The sequence below is a fragment of the Malania oleifera genome, chromosome 7, assembly GCF_029873635.1.
Source record: "Malania oleifera isolate guangnan ecotype guangnan chromosome 7, ASM2987363v1, whole genome shotgun sequence".
Lineage (NCBI taxonomy): Eukaryota > Viridiplantae > Streptophyta > Magnoliopsida > Santalales > Ximeniaceae > Malania > Malania oleifera.
The window spans coordinates 63462695-63473419 of NC_080423.1; the positions used below are offsets into that span (position 1 = coordinate 63462695).

Below are 10725 nucleotides of genomic sequence, written 5' to 3' on the forward strand. Positions count from 1 at the left end.
AAGTTGTCGAAATGAGAATGTTTAAATGGATGAGTGGTATAACATTGAAAGATAAATTAAGAAATGAATATATTTGTGGTAAGTTAGGTATAACTCCTGTAGAAAATAAGATAAGGGAGGGACTACTCAGATGGTATGGATACTTGTAACGTATGCCACATAGTGCATCTGTGAAGAAGAGTGACTCAGTTATCGTAAGGGGTAGTAGAAGAGGTAGGGGTAGACCTAAAATAACTTGAGAGGAGATAGTGAGTAAGGATTTAATATCCTTGAATCTATTAAAAGAAATGGTTCATGACTGCATAAATTGGCGGAAAATGATTCATATAACCGATCCCACCTAATGGAACTAAGGCTTGGTTTTGTTGTTGTTTTATTATATGGAGGAGGCATCTGTACTGTATGTGAGAAACAAGGTCATCTCTCATCGGCATTTTATCAAACAGAAGTCAACAACAAACCACATTTGACTTTTGTCCATTCCATATACAAATTGACCAAAGCAGAATCAACCAAAAAATGGTTCTTGCATTTTCAACACATGCAGGCGACCAATTTTCTTCCACACAAGAATTCGTCATTGCTATGGTGAATGAACTGGTAAAAATGACCAAGATATTGTTGCAAAACTGGGTTTTCGTCCAGTTTGAGGATTTCACCTTCTCAGTTGAAGGTTGCAACTAGAATCAGAGTATGGTAATGGGCAAAAGGTTAGAAACAGAGCAATGGACATTAACGATTTTATTGCGTGCAATATGACTGTATTTTTGGTAAGTGGGGCATGCATGAATTGTGGCCATTGACCTTTAAAGTTGCTAGATGTCAACAATATGGGGGTGCAAGGACCAATCCCCCTGTCTTCGTCAAGGAGAGGATCCATCATCCAAGACCCTAGCATTTAACTTTCCTGGGAAACTTTCATTGCTACAATTGGACCCTTACTGAATTTTTCTTATTTGTGGGCTGCTCTATTCATTATTGCAAGGCAGTTTATTAGATCCTTTGTGGTATCTGACTGCCATTATTTCAGCTACTATATATTTATTTGCAAATGCTTTTCAAGCCACTTGGGTCGGGTTACTTACTGCCTACTGTTCCCTCTCGTTTATTGCACAAAACACCATTAAAGATAAAGCTGCAAATTGAAGAAGAGCTCTGCTAAAACATCCTTCAATCAATCTATAACTAATGAGAGAATGTGATTAAAGAAAACTCAATATTCAACACATAATTTAGGTGACCTGATAATGTAGCCGCCGGTTGCTCACTTTTAAAGGAGGTAATGACTTAACTAAATTTTTATCAGCCAACCTATACTCTGTTAGGCTTCTTTTTCTTGCCATTTGAAATTTTATGTCCAATCCCAAAATGACGTTCACACAAAGCCTCTATAAAGCAGCTATAAAAAGTAAACACATGCCATAAGCATTATGTTTTAAGGTCTCAGGACTAAATTAAAATACTAATTTAATTAATAATATTATTTTTACATAAATTAATATGATAATCATATATTATGAATTTAAATTAAGAATAAGATTATTGTTAATCAGAATATCATATTATATTATTTTTACTTAATAAAAATATTTATATGTTGATTAAAAATGACAACTAACATAACAATAAATTTTTACTTAAAAAAAATATACTTTTAATTAAAATGTATATTATCAAATAATTATATATTATTTTATTATGCATATAACATACTAATAATTATAAAATATAACTAAATTTTGAAATGAATGAAAAGAACCATCTATAAATTTATAATTAACATCAAATAAACTAAAATTTTTAACTTAGATATTAATACTATTTTCAATATTAAGTAATGTGACAATTATTGTTAATTAATAAATTATTTTAATTAAAAGAAAATATATGAATTTTAATTAAAAATTAATATAATAATCTTTTAAAATTTTAAAATAAATGTTATTTCATTTAAAATATATTTAAAAATAATCATATATTATTTTACTATTACATATGACATATTAGTTATTATAATTCAATTTTGAATTGAAAAAGAACTATTTATTAATTTAAATTAACATTAAATAAATTAAAAATAAATTTAATTAGTATATTATTTTGACCATAAATTTTAATTAAAAAAAATAGTAATAAAATTGTTAATTAAAAATATCAATATTTGTAATTTAAAATATATTTAAAAATCATCATATAACATCCTATAGTAAAAGTAAGTATCCAAATATCATTTTATATTAAACACAACCAATTACCACTTATACTTTGGAACACTAGCTTTGCACTTCTTAAATTCAAGACTTTTTTTCTAAAAAAAAAACACTTAAAGTGGTTTCAAGAGAGAAATGAATACCCCTAGGATGTAATTCAGGTGGTAGTGCGGGTTGTAAGAGTGCTTTTCACGAGATCAAGTGTTCAAACCCTCTTGGGCTCGTTTCCGCCCCTAGACTCATGAATTTACCTTTCCTTTGGAATTGTAGGGTCAACTTCAAGGGGCGCAGGATTAGTCACGTGGACCATAAAACGGACGCATGGATACCCGGTGCGTAATCCATAAAAAAAAGAGAGAGAAATGAATTTTGAAACATAAAACTTTGAAACATAAAGTACATTGTCAGATTAAGATAGTGGAGGGTTAGGTCAATTGACAGATGTATGACACAGATCACTCAATTAGAGTTCTGAAAGAAAAAAAAAATAAATAAGAACCAATAGGAGAGATACAAAAAATGAGAAATAAGAACAATTTTCAAACAGGAAAATCTAACCCTCAAGAGTTTTTCTTCTGCTTGCCATGCCTGTCCTTTGCCGTCTCAAGCTTAACACTTCGATCATTCTGCCTGCTTATCGACCCCTCTTGAGCACTGCACATCTGAGTCTTTGCCATGAAACCAAACTTCTTTGACACACTGCTCCATCTGCTAGATCCTTTGACCTGACCCAACTTCTCAATCTCTTGCCTCATGTTTGAACACTCCCTCTCAAGCTCAGAAACCCGAATCCTCATGCTATCCATTCCCACCTTTAAAACCTGATTCTCCCTCACGGCAGTGGCCCAGCCTCCCTCACTAGACCCAGCAAGTCCACTCCTCAACTGTCTTGACCCATCAAGATTGTCGGACACCAGAAAGCAGCCTGCAATGGAAGTCCTCAGCTGGAGCTGCTCGAAAAAGAGGACCTGCACAATTATTCTTAGGGGCAACCTTTCATTTTGTGCCGCGTGGGTGCAAGCTTCCAGGGAGAGCTTCTGGCAGTCCATGAGCCTGCAAAGTTGTTCTCTGTCTGACTCTGCCAGCCATGGGTGTGACTGCAATTGTTTAACCAACCACATTCAGGTTGATAAGCCAGAAAATTTTAATGAGATGTTCGCAATCTAGTAATTTATGCTTTTTCCTCTGAAAGCCCAAAAGATGAATTTCAAGCTCAGATACTTAATTTGCTTCAATCAAAATCAAGCACTAAAATTAAAATGCAGGTTGAAAATTATTACACCATTTTGAGCAAATGTGTTGCAGAGGGTTCTACTAGAGGATAACTCACAGACCTTTGGTCATTCTAGTTTGGACTTGTATTGGTATTAAATTGATTTGTGTACGAAAAAAGAGAACCAAATTTATGTGGTCAAGTTGGGCTATTGTTAAAAGATCAATTATATAGATCCAAAACAGGAATCAACTACAAAAATACCAGAAGAAACTATCCCAAAAGGGAAAAAATGAAGTTAACAAAGATGGAGCTGGTACCTTCAGATATATGTCAATTGCACGATAAAGACCGTCATCCAAGGGTCTGGCATATTCAGGAACAGCAGCAGCAAGGGACTGAAACTTGGGGAGCTTCAAATTAACATCAGGAGCAACCTCCGCAAGGTATCCATCAATCAGTTTGGCTACCATCGTGATAGGTGTCAAGGAAGGTGACTCTATCAACTGGCCATCATCAACTGAACATGGGGATACCCCACCCATTGCCTGATCCATTTCTAAAAAGTGCTGAAGAATCCGCTGCACACACTCAACATTATAGAGTGTTTCCATTGAATAAGAGAAGTTAGGAATTAAAAGATCTTCTAGAGTTGCTTGATCAAGCTGCATCCCTATCCTTCTTTCTAGAGTTGATGCGCAAGAAGAACTTGTTCGAAGAATCATGGCTGTACGAAGCATACCAAACAAAAACTTGGTTGATACTAGACCTTTCTGAATAGGAAGTAACCTATCAATCTCCTCTAGTAAGAGCTTCTGATATTCTTCTGATGGCGGCCCTCCCAAAGCTACTGGTGCCATACGGTTGCTGGGCTCACTGACACCTTGATGGCGATTCAGACCAGGAAGATACCTTTTGGCATAAAAGGCGAGAGACTCCGCAATAATCTCATGTTTGATTCCACGGGATTCCATGACAGAAATCAACCTCTTATAGAGAGGTAAACTTAAAGTAGATACATCCTCATACCACCAATCTGAACTAGAATTTTTTGGTCTAGCCCCTGTGCTTATCCCATTCCACAAGACACTCCCACCAGGGCTTTGCATGGGCCCACCATGATCCATGACAGGCCAGCCAAACAAATTTGGGTCCGTACATGCCTTTACAGCTAATGAGTCAATACACCTCTTTGTAATATTGAGTTCTTCAGCATGAGGCAGAATATCATCACAAGTTTGAAGAGCTTTTAAGGAGTCTTTCCAATTTCGAAGGACCACTTGATTGAGAAAGGTTTCAGTCAGTGTAATAAGATTGCCTTCCCCATACTCCTCCGTCATCTCAAGATGCTCAGCAGCACAACGGATGTAGACAACATTTGAAGCAGTAAGCTCAAGTTTCACACCATAACAGAATTTGGCTACAAGTTCAAAAGTTTTGGCCCCACCAGGGATGTCAGAGAGGTGTATGACTTCTGCTCCTCCTTCTGATGCTTTTGCAATCAACCTTTCCAGAACTCCACTTCTAGAAAGCAAAGGAAACTGCATATGAAGATTATTGCAAGATTTCAGATATTATAAACACTTCCAAGTTTCCAAAAGATAAACTCCCTATCCCTACTTTCACATTACAGCCCTAATAAATGCCGAGGGCAAAAGGTAATGTTGCTATGCAAATTTCACTATGGATTACAGCGAAGTGTGTTTAGAAAGAGGCAGCCAAACCATTTTCTAACCAGATAAGTCTAGCAATGACCTGAACACAACTGAAAACTCAACTTGCATCTGTATGGCCTCCCCAAAACTGAGTTGCATGCAACTATACATCAACTCTGAATATAGGTGGGTGAGGCAGTTGACTACAATAAAGCTGCTTATTTTAGTCATAAGTTTACATGTCAATAGGGTATATCTATTAAGCAATAATTAACAGGGAGATGCTGAACATCAAATCTGTCCTCAGCCAAACTTCAATATAACCCAAACCAGAACATGAACCATGTTGACTACCAATGCCCATATGGGTAGTTCACCCAATTAATTGCTACCCATACCATATATCATTTGGCAGAATAAAAGTTATAAGATATGATAAGCTAGGCATCAAAAAGACAAAAATGCCCCTAACAGGAATTTCATGAATTTCTAAAATATTGTTTTCCTTTAGTATTATTTTTAAACTGAACCATACCTTTGAACTTTAAAAGAAAACAATGATTAGTCAACACTTCTTCCACTCTATTTCCCAAAAAAAAAAAATATCAATTTTTTTTCTTTTCAAATTTGAAAAAAAAAATTGAAACTTTTAAAAATAAAGACCAAACAAAACAAAATAATATCTAGCAACCTAAAAATTTCAAATTTAAAAAAAAAATTGCACAAAACAATATAGCATGAATCATCGACAAAGAAAATAGACTGCAGTGAATATGACATCTCTGCACTCACCCAAAACCTTGAGAAACCCCAGATCCCTCCCTAGGTCCATCAACAACCTCTTCAAAGAGCAGAGACTCATCAATTTGGTGGGCCTGCCACACCTCATCCCTACCGTTCCACTTCATAATGCAGGGTAATTTTCTGTTAGTCCCACCAGCCGCTGAAGGTAGGGATTAAAAAAGTCTAGATCTCAAGTTGAAACAAAATTATGATTATCCAAGAAGATGGTCAAGAAGGGTTATGCTGGGAGGAGTTGCTCCTCTCTCATCACAAGGAAGAATGGAAGACAGCTCTCTGGAGATGTGTGAGAAGGGTCAGGGCAAAAAAAATTGTTCTTTTATAAATGGACCAACAAAATGCAATCCCATGGATAGGATAAGCAGGCTGTTGGGCATAAACCGGCTAGCAGTATCCGTGTGGATGGGATAAGTGGGCCTTATTTGCCAGTCCTATTATCTACTTGAGGCATGCCAGATAAGGGATACATGAGATTAGCCAATTCTATCTTATTCTATCCCATGAAACAATGCATCCTTAATGACTTATCAATTTAGGCTGCAAATAGACCATTCTCAGTGCAAACCCAAGGCAAACTAGAAAATTGAAAATTTTGAATGTCAAGACAAATTGGAAAACAGAATGTTGGATGTTTACTTATTCAGTTTGATTTAATAAAGATTTGAACTCTCTAAGTGGGAGTTGGATCTTGTTATAATTGCATCTCATTAGAGGTATCATAATTCAAAATGGATTCATAAAAATGCCTCACCACCCACCTTATCAAGAACACCAAAACTGGTCAGAAACCAAGATCTAGGCATCATATGTAGAGTATTACCATATTACCTAGAATTTCAAGTTCCATTTAACAGTCCATAAAATTTTGGATAGAGGCAAAGTTCCAGTTATAAATTTTCATAATTAGGATTTAGGGACTTGAACAATCACCTGAAGCTGTGGGAATTTGATAGAATAAATTGTAGGGAAAAAATAATACTGTTTTGCCGCACATTCCTTTTCACTGCAATCACAAAGCAGATACGAGAAAAGGAGAAAGGAAAGAAAGGAGGACAGAGATAATGGAGATGGGGGAATGAAAGGTGATGAACACAGAAAAGGGGGGAAAATATGGCATTGTAACAGATATATACTAAAATAAAGTTGATTGAAAAGCTGATAAGGTACAAATTCTACGGTTCTACGACAATGTCAAGCAGGTTCTGGCTTATAGGCAAAGCCCAGAGGGCATTCGATTAATGACTCAGGTAGTTTTAGGTTTTCTTTGATGTTTTTCCCTCCTTTCTTTTTATTTTTTATGTTTGGCTCTGTCCTTTCTTGTGAGGACTTATGGTTCTCCTCTTATTCATAGTTCTTTCTTCTCTCCCTCTTATTATAATGGTTCTCCTCTTATTCGTAGTTCTTTCTTCCCTCCTCTTAATGTACTTCTTTAGTTATCAAAAATATATTTTTGATTAATGATTTACCTGCCTTGAATAAGACCAAAGATATTTCTAATTTCTAAAGTCTGAAGCTGATTATTCAATAAGAAATAAAAATTAAAAATCAACGAGAATTGGTTTATAGCTAACAGAACACCCAGTACACAAGGATCCAATGCTGTATCTGAGTTCTGGAGAGGGCATAATATACACAGCCTTGCCTCCACTTCTAGAGAGGCTGTTTCCAAGACAAGAACCTGCAACTTTCAGTTTGAGCATAACGCCCTTACTGTTCGATCAAGGGTTGATGTGGAACAAAAACAACAATATCGCTTGAAGTATAATAGAAGAAAATATAAATTTGCTAAGGAGAAGTTACCTTGTGTAAATGGAAGGACATCTCATCAACTTCAACAACAATATCACTTGGAAGGCCAGTTGTGCAGAACCTGCAAATTACATGGGTGAGAAATTCGAAAACAGCTATATATTTTTGCAAGAAATGAAATATATCAATAATTCATTGAATTTATGATCAAGGGAATAGAAGCTTGGACACATTCCTATATAAGAAATGAAGGGTAAAAAGGCAATGCTAACCAAAATCAGTCAATTATATCATAACTTTTCTTACTATCCTTTTTTTAAATTTGTTTGGTAAACAAAGCATTGTACTGGAGAAAGAAATAAATACTAAAGAGTACAACAAAGAAAGGAAGTTAAGACAAGGAGAACTAAATGTCCTCCAGTTACAGAAGGAAAGCAGCAGAAGGAAAACAAAAATAATCACAAGACAACTCTAACGAAAATAATTGCACACTTCCTAGTTTCTGTTATGTTTAGTTCTGTAGCAAATATAACATGCACAGTAATCTGGGTAGAGTAAGATGTCCGATTTTATCTTCCACAGCTTTCAGCATGCTAAGGACGGTAACCTAGACACATAAATATGGGGTTGATATCCAACATGGAGACAAGGTATTGGATAAAGCTACTTCCAAAGTGTTAAAATAAGATACACCGTGGACAAAAAAACCTGTCTTATATCTTTCCAAATGATAGGGGCGGTGTCCAATTGGTTCAACACCAATACAAGCACTCTTTTAATCAGCCAACAATCTAAATGAGCATATCAATAATCCATGCACAGCCTGAAGCCCATAATCAGTTTGGTCCAACCAAGGAGGTCAACCCAATGTGAGAATTCTCATTGCTTTATTGATTACAATATTCTAGTCAGACTAGAAAAAAATGAAATTTAAAAAAAAAAAAAAAATTGTAGCTTAAAAATTAAGGGGGCATATCTTCATGTGTTTGGCAAAATGCTTATGAGACACATATAACATCAATATTTAAGAGACGTGGTCAATGGAGAAAGCATTTTGAAGCCAAAGCCTCCATCCCAGAAGTGAAGCCTCCAAACCACAATATGGCAATCAGCGATTTAAGAATAGAACGAGAGATGGATGCCAACCATCTCAAAATTTTTCTTTGTTTCATAAGTGAATACATAATGTTGTCGTTGATGAACAACTGCCACAAAGTAACCAAAAACATCCATCAGTTTTAATTATAACTATGTCAGCAGGTCCATCAACATCGATTCGTTGAAGTAATCCCCATGCTAACCAGAAAAATGGCTTACCTAATAGCTAATGCCACCTGATTAAGTCTAATATTGAGGTTAAGATATTAACCATGTAAATTTACCCATGACTACAAAAATAAATTCACAACATAATGCTCAACCCAAAATCCAAACAAAATATTATAATAATAATAACAATAATAATAATTCTAGCATCAAAAATTGAGATTAGAACTTCAATAAATTCAAGCACACCAGTGACAGCTTAAATTGCTTGTAGTTTTTGGACTTCCTTTGTGACACAAAGCACGTGATATGTAGACTCTAAAAACTTTAAGAAACACTAATTCATTAAAGTATTGCAGAGATTTCAAATTCCAAGATAAAGATTCAAAAATGAAAAATATAAACCCCAAAATACACACACACGGAGATACAGAGAAGACGCTCTACTAGTTTACAGATACAACGAATACAAATATATCTGCCGTCACCATGGATCAAACATTAAAGTAAGTTGTAGAGATGATGGAACATACCAGGCCTGCCCCTGCCGTTGAAATGCATCAGTTTTGGATCCCAACTTCATACAAGCCATTTTCACCCAATGAGAGAACTGTAAGCTGTGCCAAGCTGAGATGGAAACCCAAAAATTTAGGGCAGTGCACCGACTCCTGCCCCAAACCAGGGCATCTCTGTGCCCTTAAACCCCACACTCAACTCAAAATCCCCCGGAAGAGAAAAGAAAAGAAATGGTCTCAAATTCCTGAAGCCTTTCTGAATGCTGAAACAGTACAAAAATACAGCTTCTTCCGGGAAGAAAACCCTAAAAATCACAAATCTAACGCCAAGAGCGGCCTTAATCAACCCAGAAACCAAAAAGACCACAGTGAACTTCTGCACAAACTCTGTTCTATGCCCAAGAAGAAAACCCTAAAAACCAGTTTATGCCCCTTGGTTTTCAAGGTTCTGAACTCCAACCACCCCAACAGGTCATGTCGACCTTGAGAAATTCCAAAATCTCATCCCAAGACACTTCTATAAGATAAATTACTCCCAAACGAACACCAAATTTAGGTCAACTCCCCCAATTGCTGCTGCCAAAAATCACCCAACTCCTGTTCTTTACGCAATAAACCAGCAGAAGAATCCAAAATTCAACCACGTTTGACACATTAGAAACCAAAACCACTCGTACCCATTTAAGAAAAGGAACCCAAAAAGCACTCCGTGTTTCAATTGCCTCACAATAATTTCTGCAAGGCCGTTTGACCTGCCAGACCCATCTGTCTCCAGAGAACCCAGGAGACTAAAAAATCCCAACACAGTTGATTCATTAATGGCTACTCTTTAAATTACTTGTGGGTCCTTGTGGGAACCTGCTCAGCTTTCCAAATTTGAATTCTCTCATAATTTATGAACAAAACAGAGCCCGAGAAGAAAGTTTCTGCTTTCCATTTTATATTGATTTTATAATTAATGAGGAGCTTACAGGTTACAACCCTCCCATGTGGAGGTCTAAACCTAGCTTCCATGGAGGAGAGAGAATCCAATGGAGAAGTTAGTATATTATGAATAGTTAATGCATAATTTATGAATTTACACACATTAATGAATGTGCAATGCTTCTGTTCCAGGCGGGAAGGGGGGACCAATCCCAATATGACCTTTCAGGGCCCATCCCATCTGCCACAACCACACTCACCTATTACTATTTTAAAAATTAAAAAATAAAAATAAAGTGGTCATTTGATTTGAAGGGTTTTTTTAAGATTAGCTTGACCTAATCCTTTGATGATAATTTTTGGAGTGTGTTGAACAGATGATATATGAAATT

At 35.9% G+C, this 10725-nt stretch overlaps 1 protein-coding gene across 1 annotated transcript; it reads right to left on the reverse strand.

Moving 5' to 3' along the window:
• Positions 1-2577: 2577 nt before the first annotated feature.
• LOC131160055 (BTB/POZ domain-containing protein At1g30440) lies at positions 2578-10501 on the reverse strand. The gene is made up of 4 exons (XM_058115366.1): positions 9428-10501; positions 7680-7749; positions 3744-4964; positions 2578-3307 (listed from the first exon to the last, which is right to left on the reverse strand). The coding sequence occupies exons 1-4, from the start codon at positions 9484-9486 to the stop codon at positions 2771-2773; spliced, it is 1887 nt and encodes a 628-aa protein (XP_057971349.1). The 5' UTR covers positions 9487-10501; the 3' UTR covers positions 2578-2770.
• Positions 10502-10725: the final 224 nt, after the last annotated feature.